At 41.7% G+C, this 12,286-nt stretch overlaps 1 protein-coding gene across 6 annotated transcripts in view; it reads left to right on the top strand.

Moving 5' to 3' along the window:
• The window catches only part of LOC129846970 (sodium channel protein type 8 subunit alpha-like), a 116,728-nt gene that overhangs the window by 25,815 nt on the left and 78,627 nt on the right, over positions 1-12,286 (top strand). For 5 of the 6 annotated variants that reach the window (XM_055914799.1, XM_055914801.1, XM_055914798.1 and 2 more), the window contains exons 6-7: positions 1,905-1,996; positions 6,739-6,960. In XM_055914799.1, the coding sequence (XP_055770774.1) occupies positions 1,905-1,996; positions 6,739-6,960 (314 nt within the window). Of the gene's footprint in view, positions 1-1,904; positions 1,997-5,418; positions 5,559-6,738; positions 6,961-12,286 lie in introns of those variants that run through there. The other variant, XM_055914800.1, reaches the window with a different exon arrangement.

Raw genomic sequence — 12,286 nt, 5'->3', positions numbered from 1 at the left:
GGGGGGGGTTATAAGACCCCTCCCTCCTTACATTTATAGGTTCCTAGACTACAGATTAACAATATATATACATTATGAGGTTTAATATTGTTCCACAGTACTTTTCAGGCTCTCTGCCTCTTATGAGGAAACTGTCTGAGAAATCTGTGACTGTGAAGACAGAACTCTGCAGGGGAGTGTAAGAGATAAGAGATTAGTCAGACATTCCACTATAAATCAACTTGAACATTTACTGCTAAGCTTTTAGATACCTATATAAACAAGAGTTTTAGTGTTGAGTAGGCATGGTTTTGGTCTCAGGAGTAGAAGAGAATGACGTAGGCAGTGACATCACTAGGGCTGGACTTCGGGTTTAATTAAACAAATTGGGACCTTTTTATATTTTGCAGAACTTACTCGGAAACATGCGTTATGTTCCTGATGTCAACTTCTGTCTGCAATTGCATTAATAAAGGATTTTCAATGATTTAATTAAAGATATTGTCATAATGCTAATTTCACCAAAGGAACAAGGAAATGAACCCCAACAGCGTCTACAGATAAGCTGTATTCTGACTTTGACTTTGACTTACTTCCCTAATAATTCCAACACCTTTACGCGCGAAACCATGAACAAGGTCTAGCGAACCTCCCATTTGTTGTTGATATAAATACCACCATTCTCCATGCATTATCATTTACAACTTGATAAGATTTATTGATAAGAGCTAGGTAAATGGGTAATCAGTTTGGAGAAGGGGATTAGAAATACACATAGCAATTGTTTCAGATGATTTTTCTTTATGATCCGTGAAGATGAGTGTGAAACCAACCATATGGAAGCAAACTGAAAATCACATCAACATGACATGTATTGAGGCCCCTTTTTCATAGTGATGGATTGATTATCACAGCTTTCAGGATGAATAAAACCACTGTATTTTTTAGTTATCAACATAAAATTGTCATCCATAAAGGCTCTCCCCAAAAAAACGATATAAAAGTATTTTTATATCTACCAGTTGGTGCTGAAATGGAGACAAATATGTATAGAGGGATTTCTTTCATTGGTCCCTATATTCTGAACCCATTCTCACTATCTATTCTATGTAGTCTGTCGACAAAATTTGAATTAAAGGTGAAACGTATTTAAAGGGATGGCTTAAGATAAATGTACTGAAAACCCCATTGAATGAAAACTCCACAAGAAAATATGTTGGCCAGCAAGTGGGAGGGTTTTTAATGGTTGAATGAAATCTATTCAGAGCTCGGAAGGTAGCCACACCTGCAGAGCGCATTATGCTATTGAATAAGGCAAGTCTGAATACCAAATACTGATAAGTGCGTAGGAAAGGCGTGCGTTGTAAAGGCATAAATTGTTAGGTCAGGATCGGCCCCTTAGAGACTTACCCAGAAAGACTCACAGCTGTAAACACTGCCAAAGAGGATTCTAACATGTATTGACTTAGGGGTGTGAATACTTATGTAAATTAGATATTTTTGCATCTCATTTTCAATAAATTTGCTAAAATTTCTAAAAACATGTTTTCACTCTCATTATGGGGTATTGTGTGTAGATGGGTGAAGAAAAATAATATTGTCCATTTTTATTCAGGCTGTAACAAAACAAAATGTGAAATAAGTTAAGGGGTATAAATACTTTCTGAAGGCACTGTAGGTGTGGTTTTGTTTCCGTTTCTTTTCGTTTCCTCTTCCACCTTCGCTCCTCTCTCCTGGAGGGATAGGCACTTCTCTCTCGCGCGCGCCATGGTGTCCACTCCTCCTGCCGGTCATCTTCTTCTGGTGGGGTGCTGGTGTCGTGCACTTGCGCATCTGCGCTTTTGATCACTGGGTTTGTGTGTGTGTTACCGTTTGTTTTTTGTGTCATGGTGTTTTGTTCTGTGTGTGATCCTACCCCGTTACAGATATGTAACAGAATTTGTGGACCTGGGGAATGTCTCGGCGCTGAGAACGTTCAGGGTTCTCCGAGCATTGAAAACTATTTCAGTCATTCCAGGTGAGACTCCCATTTACATACTAAGGCTGAGCTTATTTTGATTTCTCATGAATTGGATTCGCATCATTTCTTATTACTTTAGTCTCTTAAAGAGGATGCATCAGAAATGATACCTGTTTTGTTTTTATTTTTCAAACAATCAAAAATGGTAGCAATACATTTTTGATAGGCTTAGCAGTCTACTTGCGGTCTTGTGGTGTTAAGTGGAAAAGGTGGCCCTGATATGACATACTAAAAGACAAACAGCCTAAAATAAGTGGGTGGGATACACAGCAAATTTCGTATTATTATTTTAATAGTAGTCTCCCTCAAAGTGACATTAACAGCCTCATACAGTATATTGACACCAGATAGTATGGGTAGGAGCCCGAGTTTCCCCCCAGGAAAAACTTCAGGGCCTAGTTGATAACCCTCCCTTGGTTAGGGATATCTCCGAGTCTTAGTATGAGGAACAGTAGAAATGATATTGTTCATTTATTTTTTAAACTTAAGAATAGTTATTATTATTGCCATCTTAACCTCAAAGTCAAAGTGATAGACAAGGGTTTCACACTCACACATTGTATTTGTAAGCATTTCTTATTTAGACCATGCATGAGTATCTCTTCAGACTTCAGAGAGGTTTGATTCACTGTCCAACAGAGAGTGATAATGTGTTCATAGCCACCAAAAGTTTGGACACACCTACTCATTCAAGGGTTTTTCTTTATTTTTTACTATTTTCTACATTGTAGAATAATAGTGAAGACATCAAAACTATGAAATGACACATATGGAAACATGTAGTAACCAAAAAAGGTGATTCAAGAGTGTGCAAGCTGTCATCAAGTTAAAGGGTGACTACTTTGAAGAATTTCAAATCTAAAATATATTTGAAACACGTTTTTGGTTACCACATTACATTTACATTTACATTTAAGTCATTTAGCAGACGCTCTTATCCAGAGCGACTTACAAATTGGTGCATTCACCTTATGATATCCAGTGGAACAACCACTTTACAATAGTGCATCTAAATCTTTTAGGGGGGGGGGGTTAGAAGGATTACTTTATCCTATCCTAGGTATTCCTTAAAGAGGTGGGGTTTCAGGTGTCTCCGGAAGGTGGTGATTGACTCCGCTGACCTGGCGTCGTGAGGGAGTTTGTTCCACCATTGGGGTGCCAGAGCAGCGAACAGTTTTGACTGGGCTGAGCGGGAACTGTACTTCCTCAGAGGTAGGGAGGCGAGCAGGCCAGAGGTGGATGAACGCAGTGCCCTTGTTTGGGTGTAGGGCCTGATCAGAGCCTGAAGGTACGGAGGTGTCGTTCCCCTCACAGCTCCGTAGGCAAGCACCATGGTCTTGTAGCGGATGCGAGCTTCAACTGGAAGCCAGTGGAGAGAGCGGAGGAGCGGGGTGACGTGAGAGAACTTGGGAAAGTTGAACACCAGACGGGCTGCGGCGTTCTGGATGAGTTGTAGGGGTTTAATGGCACAGGCAGGGAGCCCAGCCAACAGCGAGTTGCAGTAATCCAGACGGGAGATGACAAGTGCCTGGATTAGGACCTGCGCCGCTTCCTGCGTGAGGCAGGGTCGTACTCTGCGAATGTTGTAGAGCATGAACCTACAGGAACGGGTCACCGCCTTGATGTTAGTTGAGAACGACAGGGTGTTGTCCAGGATCACGCCAAGGTTCTTAGCACTCTGGGAGGAGGACACAATGGATTTGTCAACCGTGATGGCGAGATCATGGAACGAGCAGTCCTTCCCCGGGAGGAAGAGCAGCTCCGTCTTGCCGAGGTTCAGCTTGAGGTGGTGATCCGTCATCCACACTGATATGTCTGCCAGACATGCAGAGATGCGATTCACCACCTGGTTATCAGAGGGGGGAAAGGAGAAGATTAATTGTGTGTCGTCTGCATAGCAATGATAGGAGAGACCATGTGAGGATATGACAGAGCCAAGTGACTTGGTGTATAGCGAGAATAGGAGAGGGCCTAGAACAGAGCCCTGGGGGACACCAGTGGAGAGAGCACGTGGTGCGGAGACAGATTCTCGCCACGCCACCTGGTAGGAGCGACCTGTCAGGTAGGACGCAATCCAAGCGTGGGCCGCGCCGGAGATGCCCAGCTCAGAGAGGGTGGAGAGGAGGATCTGATGGTTCACAGTATCAAAGGCAGCCGATAGGTCTAGAAGGATGAGAGCAGAGGAGAGAGAGTTAGCTTTAGCAGTGCGGAGCACCTCCGTGACACAGAGAAGAGCAGTCTCAGTTGAATGACTAGTCTTGAAACCTGACTGATTTGGATCAAGAAGGTCATTCTGAGAGAGATAGCAGGAGAGCTGGCCAAGGACGGCACGTTCAAGAGTTTTGGAGAGAAAAGAAAGAAGGGATACTGGTCTGTAGTTGTTGACATCGGAGGGATCGAGTGTAGGTTTTTTCAGAAGGGGTGCAACTCTCGCTCTCTATGATCTCTCACATGATTCCATATGTGTCATTTCATAGTTTTGATGTCTTCACTATTATTCTACAATGTAGAAAATAGTAAAGATAAAGAAAAACCCTTGAATGAGTAGGTGTGTCCAAACTTTTGAATGATACTGTATATTCATTAATTTGGTGGCTATGAACACATTATCACTATCTGTTGGACAGGTACTGTCCACAGGGAACGTTTGACTGGTACTCTTGACTGGTACTGTAGGTGAATACATAACGTTTAGGACATTTGATTAGTTTGGGTTCAAATTTCTACCTTAGTTGTTGTCACAATCTTAAACACTGATGTATCTATGCCACAGTCTTAAAACACATCACGTTTCTGTATGAAAAAATGTGTCCCCTGACAATAACGGAGCACTCTGAAGAACATTTAATTTCTTAAGACTGCCAAGCCTAGTTTGACAACACATTATTACGCTGCATGAAGCTTTTCAAGATACCTGCTTTTTTATCTTACAACTCTGGCTTTTAAGGAGCTTCTTTACTTTGAATTCCATTCAGATATGACTATAGCAGTGAATCCTGAATGTGGACTTCTCGTTTCTGTTTATCCTGGGACAATAAGGCATAAACACAACAGAGAAATGAATTAAAGGAAATAAACACAGTGATATACAAATACATTGGAGATCCAACTGAAGGCTCTTTCTCTGGGGGAGTTGAGATATTGGCACAGGGGCAGTTTATACATTGCACCATTGGAAGTGTTGGATTGTAAATCAGTGAGGTTTTATGTAACACACACCACACTGACTCATTATTTGTTCACAGTATTAGTTAGCCTTTTGAGATTTTGTAGTAACTTCAACTGCAGAACACTCTAATGGTGCAAAAGTGTTGTTGAACAAGTGTCTGGGGCAGGAAGTGAATGTGAATTTGTGCATAAAATACGTCTAGTCCAGTAAGTAGTGTTGGCTCAGTCTCCAGTGTAGGCCTCTGATCTAAAGGGGCCCCAGCCTAAAAGGCTCACCCAGTGGAGATCACACCACACAGCAGCAGTGGGACATGATGGGGGTGCCTAGGATGGGAACCATTCTAACCATGGGAACCAAGCTAAGTCACCATTCCGGTTGCCAGACAGACAGGTGATGATGACATGGAGTCAATTCCTTTAGCCTTGGCGTTTAAATTACCTGCATGCAACCTGTCATTCCCTCTTGTCCCCCCTAACCCTTGTCCCCCCTAACCCTTGCCTCCCTCACCTGTCCTCTCTTCTCACTTCTTCCTCCTCTGACTGAGCCCAGTCCTACGCTCTCTCTTCGTTGTGCTGTGCTGCTGTGTTTGGTCAATCTGGTGGATATTTTGTAGTTGTTTCCATATATTTTATATGAGAGTGGCCCTACTGTTTCCTAGGATGCCCCACACTACCTGTGAAACCCGGACTTGAACAGAAAAATAACATAAGGGCATCTAATTGACATAAAACATTTATTCACATAATGTTATAAATTAACATAAACAATTCCTAAATTGGTATCCCTCCACAACTACATCATCCATTAGGTTTTAGAATCATTTTGATGTAGCCTGCCTCAGTGTAATTTTGTTGATTTAGAACATTTGAGGAGTATTCTGATCGTCACTGAAGTGTGTCAGTCTTATGGAAATCTCATGTAGGGGCAGTCTCAATGTTGTTGTGTTTCTATGTTGTGGTGTTTAAAATGCCTGAATATCTGACCATCTTCTGGCTGTTTTGTATGTGTCTTTAATTATTGTGCTATTGTTTGATGTAGTTATTAAGGATCCTATTCTCGCTATAATTTAGTTCAATATGACTTAACAGTAACTAACAATATGGAACACAATCACCATTGAGGTATCAAAGTTTTTGACTTGAATACCTCTTTCTTCATGGAAAATATAGGAAAATATATCAACTATACGCATTATTATTATTATTATTATTATTATTATTATTACACATACACCTGCAGTTTAGAATACTTCTGTTATACCTGTCCAAATGTAGATATTGGTAATTCAAAACAGAGCAGTAGTTTTGGTTTGATGTTAACTTAAACAAATACACTTTTATGAGATGGACTACTATACTACCACTCTAATACTACTATATAAACTCTATAGAAATAATTCATAGCTAAGCTTGTACTTTCCAGCAATGCCCATTTCTCTTTGTTTGTGTGTATGTATGTGCGCTTGTGTGTTTTATATGTATGTGTGTACACAAACACATACATACGTGTGTGTGTGTGTGTGCACGTATGTGTGTGTGTGTGAATGCATATGTCCGGTTCCTCCCCCCAGGACTCAAGACCATCGTCGGTGCTCTAGTTCAATCGGTGAAGAAATTGTCAGACGTTATGATCCTCACGGTCTTCTGTCTCAGTGTCTTCGCCTTGATTGGACTACAGCTCTTCATGGGCAACCTGCGGCAGAAATGTGTCATCTGGCCAATCAACTCCACTGAGAACTTCCTGGCCAATGGCAGTAAGGGCTTCGACTGGAACGAATACATCATGAGCGAGAGTGAGTCCGACACATGGCCAAAAGATGTGTGACACTGAGACAGAAGACCGTTTCGACTTATAACATTTGAGCTGAGTTTGAGTTAGGGGTGCCAGGTAGGCCGTACCTACCAGAGAATCTGATCAAATGTCTCTTTTAGTTAATGGGTCGATCGCATCTGTTTGTCTGTCATAGTCTAAAATAAACACTGTAATGGAAAACTTAAGGTTACTTTCGTATCCCCGGTTCTCTGATAATAGAGTGAGGTATCTCACAATGGAAGATGTCTCCTAAGGTGTATCACTATGGAGGCTCAGATCACACAACATCTGTCGGACCTGCCTTCTGGTCATTTTCAAGCATATATTTCGCCCTCACACGCTTGCAAACAGGAAAGCGCGGTGAGATACCTCACTCTACTATCAGAGAACACGGGGTTACAACAGTAACCTTAAAGGGACACTTTGGGATTTTGTCAATGAAGCCCTTTATCTACTTCCCCAGTCAGATGAACAAGATGATACCATTTTTATGTCTGTGTGTAGTTTGAAGGAAGTTTCTAACTAGCGTTAGCACAATTGCTAATTAGTGTTAGTCTATGACTTCCAGTCATTGCGTTAACACTAGTTAGCATTGGCTTACGAAAATACCTCTATCTTCCTTCATACTGGACACAGAGACATAAAAATGATATCCGCAAGATCATCTGACGCTGGGGAAGTAGATCAAGTGTTTCATTGCCAAAATCTTGAAGTATCCCTTTACGTTCTCTTTGAAATATTAGTTTTATCACCCCTCAGAGGCTCCGACACTGAGGAACGTATGTGCCAGGAAGGCGCAGGGACCTCCAGTCAGTAAAACCTCATAAAGGTATTCACCTATTCAATATTGTTTGAAACATTCGTTTTGGACTGATGCCCAACTGAGCATTCTACTCAATGCATCGTCATTGAGCGCTGATGAAGATTTCATCAAAAGTGCATTCAAAGGGAGGCAAATAATTAGTAGGAAAACCTTTTATCTAGCTAACATTAGCATTGCTAGCTATTTGTGATTAACTTTGCTAGCTAATGACAACATTGCCATCTGTCTAAAGTAAATTTAACGACATGATAATGCTGGCAAAGTTGTTTCCTACTTTATATTTGACTACTTTAGTAATGCCATCGTATTTCCAGGCCCTGTAGTGTAATTTAGACTTAACAGTCATTAGCCTCCGTCCAGAATGACTGGGCTTATCATGACTTTAGTGCACCACTATTGCGCTGCCAGTAGAGGGCGGCTTGAGAACGTTCATAACAATGGCACGACGCGACCGAGTGACAGATGTGCAACCTATGAATAAGGGGTAGCACAATATACAGCATCACAAATCTCTTGTACAGAGATGCCTTTGAATAATGCCCATGATGTAGCCATGCCTCTGGTGGAATGGGCCCTTAGGTTAATATGACAGCCTCCATTATCCAATGGAATAGCCGTTGACGAGAGAGGGGCCTACCCGTGTGGAGAGGTGCCCAGGAGACAAAGAGCTGGTAGCTCCTCCGTAAAGCTCTCATCATGTCAATGTACAGTAGGTGCGTAAATCACGTAATGGACATAAACAATTGAGACGCCCTTCTTCTGTGGAAGAAAAATAAAAAAGCTCCAAAGTGAGGCAATTACATGCATTGCTGACTTTAGGCACAAAGGCGGGGTTAGGCTATAAGGTAACCTTGGATAACCCTTTGGCAAATTGCAGGCACGAGAGGAGGTCTGACAGTGCAAACAACTCACTCACTCACTTTGTGGACATAAGGGCTATGGTAAAGTGGTTTGAAAGAGAGAGCTCAATGCTTTCCAGTAGCTCAAATGGCTGCTGTGAAGTAGCCTCAAGCACAGGACCCAAGATGGGACTAAAGGATTTGCCACTGGGCGTAAGCGACGTGCACCCTTCATAAAACGACATATCACATGCCACTTCATTATACAATGAGCGTGTGGAAAGGGCCCTGGCACTCTGTATGGTCTAAAAATGTACTCTTAGTGGCAGGCCTTGCATGGGCCAACATGTCCAGATGAGGATGGAAAATCTCTCTGTTCTCTTGGGTCAGTAGACCTCTGCTTAACGAGAGCGGCTAGGGCTGGTCGTAAAAGAGTAGCATTAACTCCGCTAACCAGCGCTTCCTTGGCTATCGCTTCTGGTGAGCCAGTTGGTAGACGCCAGTGCAGTCATGCCATCCGTTCTGAAAAGGATGTGACAACGCTGCAGAAAAGGCAGAGAATGTTTCCTAATTATATGAGAAACATTGCATATGGAGTCCGAGGTATTCGTATGAGCATGCCGGAACCCTGGAGGTCAATCCGGTACCGTTCAGTCCTCCTGGACTGCCCCCCACCCTATGGGTGGTGAATATCTCCCCATTACTCTCCCTATACGCACCGGTGTAGTGTCTGGGGCGAGAGGTGACGGGTCTACTCCAATGACGGAGAGCCCTTTATCTCAGATTAAGGGGACGATGGGACATAATCGTGGGCTATTTTGTCTCATACTGAAAAGTCCCTCATCCTTAGTGACCCAACTGGAATGCAGAGAGGGTAATGGAAAGCTGTAATTTATACGTTCATTTGGGGTATTATCAACATTAAAATACTGTGAAACGTTTTACTGCAGCATACTGTAAATGTTGGTGCATTGTGGGAAAATGTTGTGGCTGGGCAGAAAGAATTGCTTTATTTCAAATGGTACTGTAAGTCCACCCCACAGAATACAGTAACGCACTGAATTTTTGGTGCACCAAAAACATTTTGACCGCTAGTGGGTGCATGGTATTGTTGTATCTGTCTCATTAACATATTTTGAGGAATGCCTTGTAAGAGGCTATATTGCGTGGTTATAGTGCTCCATGTATAGGGGACAGATTGAAGTGGCAACAAGTCTTAAACCTTTACAGGTTGAGCATTTTGCTATGTTCTTTTGGTCTGTTTTGCTCTGTAGTTGCTGCCAGTTTGGAAGCCTTTGTTAAGGCCTCTATAAGTGCAAGTGATATAAAACACCAAATATTCATTGACAGGGGAGAGCGGTGTAAGTTGAGCAAAAGTGTTAGTTGCGCCACCCCTTGTTTCTAGGAAACCATACACAAAATTAACCATGTGACCAAATATTTAGGAAGAGGTATATTATTTGATGGAGTCTGTGGAGGAAGACACCACATGGAAAAAGTGGTAAGCAAGTTAGGTCCAAAAAACGTATTTGAACAAAGTTAAATTAATTGATTGTGTTATAGGTTTCATGGTGCTTGAATCTAAACCAAAGTAGATTGTTTTAGATTGTTTCATACATCAGTTGGGGTCTCTATAAGCTACAATATAAGGTCCTAAACCTAGCATGAAAGTGCATCCTTGTAGCTGTGTGGGCTAATGTAGTCAAAATGTTTGCCTTGGGGCCAGTTGAGCCAATGGCCACTCTACCCCATACAAATTATGATTATATTTTGTCTGTTTTATGCATAATATGCATAGTATTTTTGCAATATGGCATGCATATGCACTCAACATTTGTATTGTTACAGAGCAGACATCATCATGCCCTGTGTATATATAAACGTAGAATAAGCAGGGGTCTAGCCCCCTTTGAGGTTCTTCAAAGAGCAGCCAAGGAAGTGAGAGAAGGGAAGAAGTCCATTCGAGCAGCAGCAAGGGATGAATAAATAGACTGAATGACACTGAAGAGGTACATTGACAAAAAATATAAAGAACATGTATCTGTGTGAAAGAGAGGCTACGATAGAGTAGCAGAGGCACACAAGGTCTTATCTGATGACAGAGTCTGAGCTTCCTAAATATATCAAGAATTTCGCAGACCAGTTTCATGGGCTTAGTAGCCTTAAATGCAGAGAACCTTTCTACGAATTGGCACATCGAAACAACGTCCCTGTCCCAGACAACTGGTCAAGAAATGGAAGGGTAAGTGATATTGAACTGAGAGATCTATATCTGAATGTAGGCATACATTTAAGATAAACAATATACCAAAACCCATTCCACAAATTAAACTTTGACCTACCAGCACTATGACCCACTGTCACAGGACTCCATCACCCACGTACCCCAAGGCGGCTCAACTCACCCTGTCCTTTTACGCGACTTACCCCATATCCGGGGTAAGTTGTGCCGGGAGACCACTTTTTTGTACAAGCTATGTTTTCAAAACTGTTATGTTTACATGAATTCTGATTATTTCCAGGGATACACAACATCCTGAAATATATATAGATATCTTTGTTAGAAAGAAAATATATTTCCCTTGACATGGTGACGCTGAATGTAAGAAATGGCTCAGCTTACCCCACTCTCCCCTATGCTGTAATATGTAAACGCATTACCTAGCAGCCAACCTGCTTGCACCAATTCCGTGTAATTACAGTAAAATACTGTGAAATACAAACCCCTCCCCTAAATGAATTTCATTCATTCACTCATTACGATTATGGTAGCATTTACTTTTTCACAGTATTATACAGTCAATTCTCCGGTATTGTACTGTGTGTCATTACATAGTGCTTGCTTACATACTGTATTTCGATTACAGTAGCTGTAATGCAATATGAAATACAGAAATGTACTTGCCACTGAGCTGCCTGTAAGTTACTGTCAAATTCACTCCCTCAACTTTACAGTGTAGTAAGCCCCCTGTGGAAGAGCAAGGCACTGGCGAAATGATGTCACTCATCTGTCTCAAAAGGACAAAGGATAATTCTGACCACCCAGATATTCTATTCCGGAGCATTTGAACAGCTACAGTGCCTTTTAAAAGTATTCATACCCCTTGATTTATTACACATTTTGTTGTATTACAGCCTGAATTCAAATTGATTAAAAGTGAAAACATGTTTGAAGACATTTATGCAAATGTATTGAAAATGAAATACAGAAATATCTCATTTATATAAGTATTCACACCCTTGAGTCAATACATGTTAGAAACAACTTTGGCAGCGATTACAGCTGTGAGTCTTTCTGGGTAAGTCTCTAAGAGCTTTGCACACCTGGATTGTACAATATTAGCCCATTATTATTGCCGGACAACCATTTTCAAGTCTTGCCATAGAATTTCAAGCAGATTTAAGTGAAAACTGTAACTCGGCGATGCAGGAACATTCACTGTCTTCTTGGTAAGCAACTCCAGTGTAGATTTGGCCTTGCGTTTTAGGTTATTGTCCTGCTGAAAGGAGAATTCCTCTCCCAGTGTAACGGTCGTCTTTCGTTGAGAGAGTGGACCAAGACGCAGCGGGTGATGAATACATAATGATTTAATTAAACAAGACGAACACTGACCCGAAAAACACTTGATAATTTTCAAAACAAC

The sequence above is a fragment of the Salvelinus fontinalis genome, chromosome 3 (assembly GCF_029448725.1).
Source record: "Salvelinus fontinalis isolate EN_2023a chromosome 3, ASM2944872v1, whole genome shotgun sequence".
Classification (NCBI taxonomy): Eukaryota; Metazoa; Chordata; class Actinopteri; order Salmoniformes; family Salmonidae; genus Salvelinus; species Salvelinus fontinalis.
This window is presented reverse-complemented; position numbering and strand designations above follow the sequence as displayed.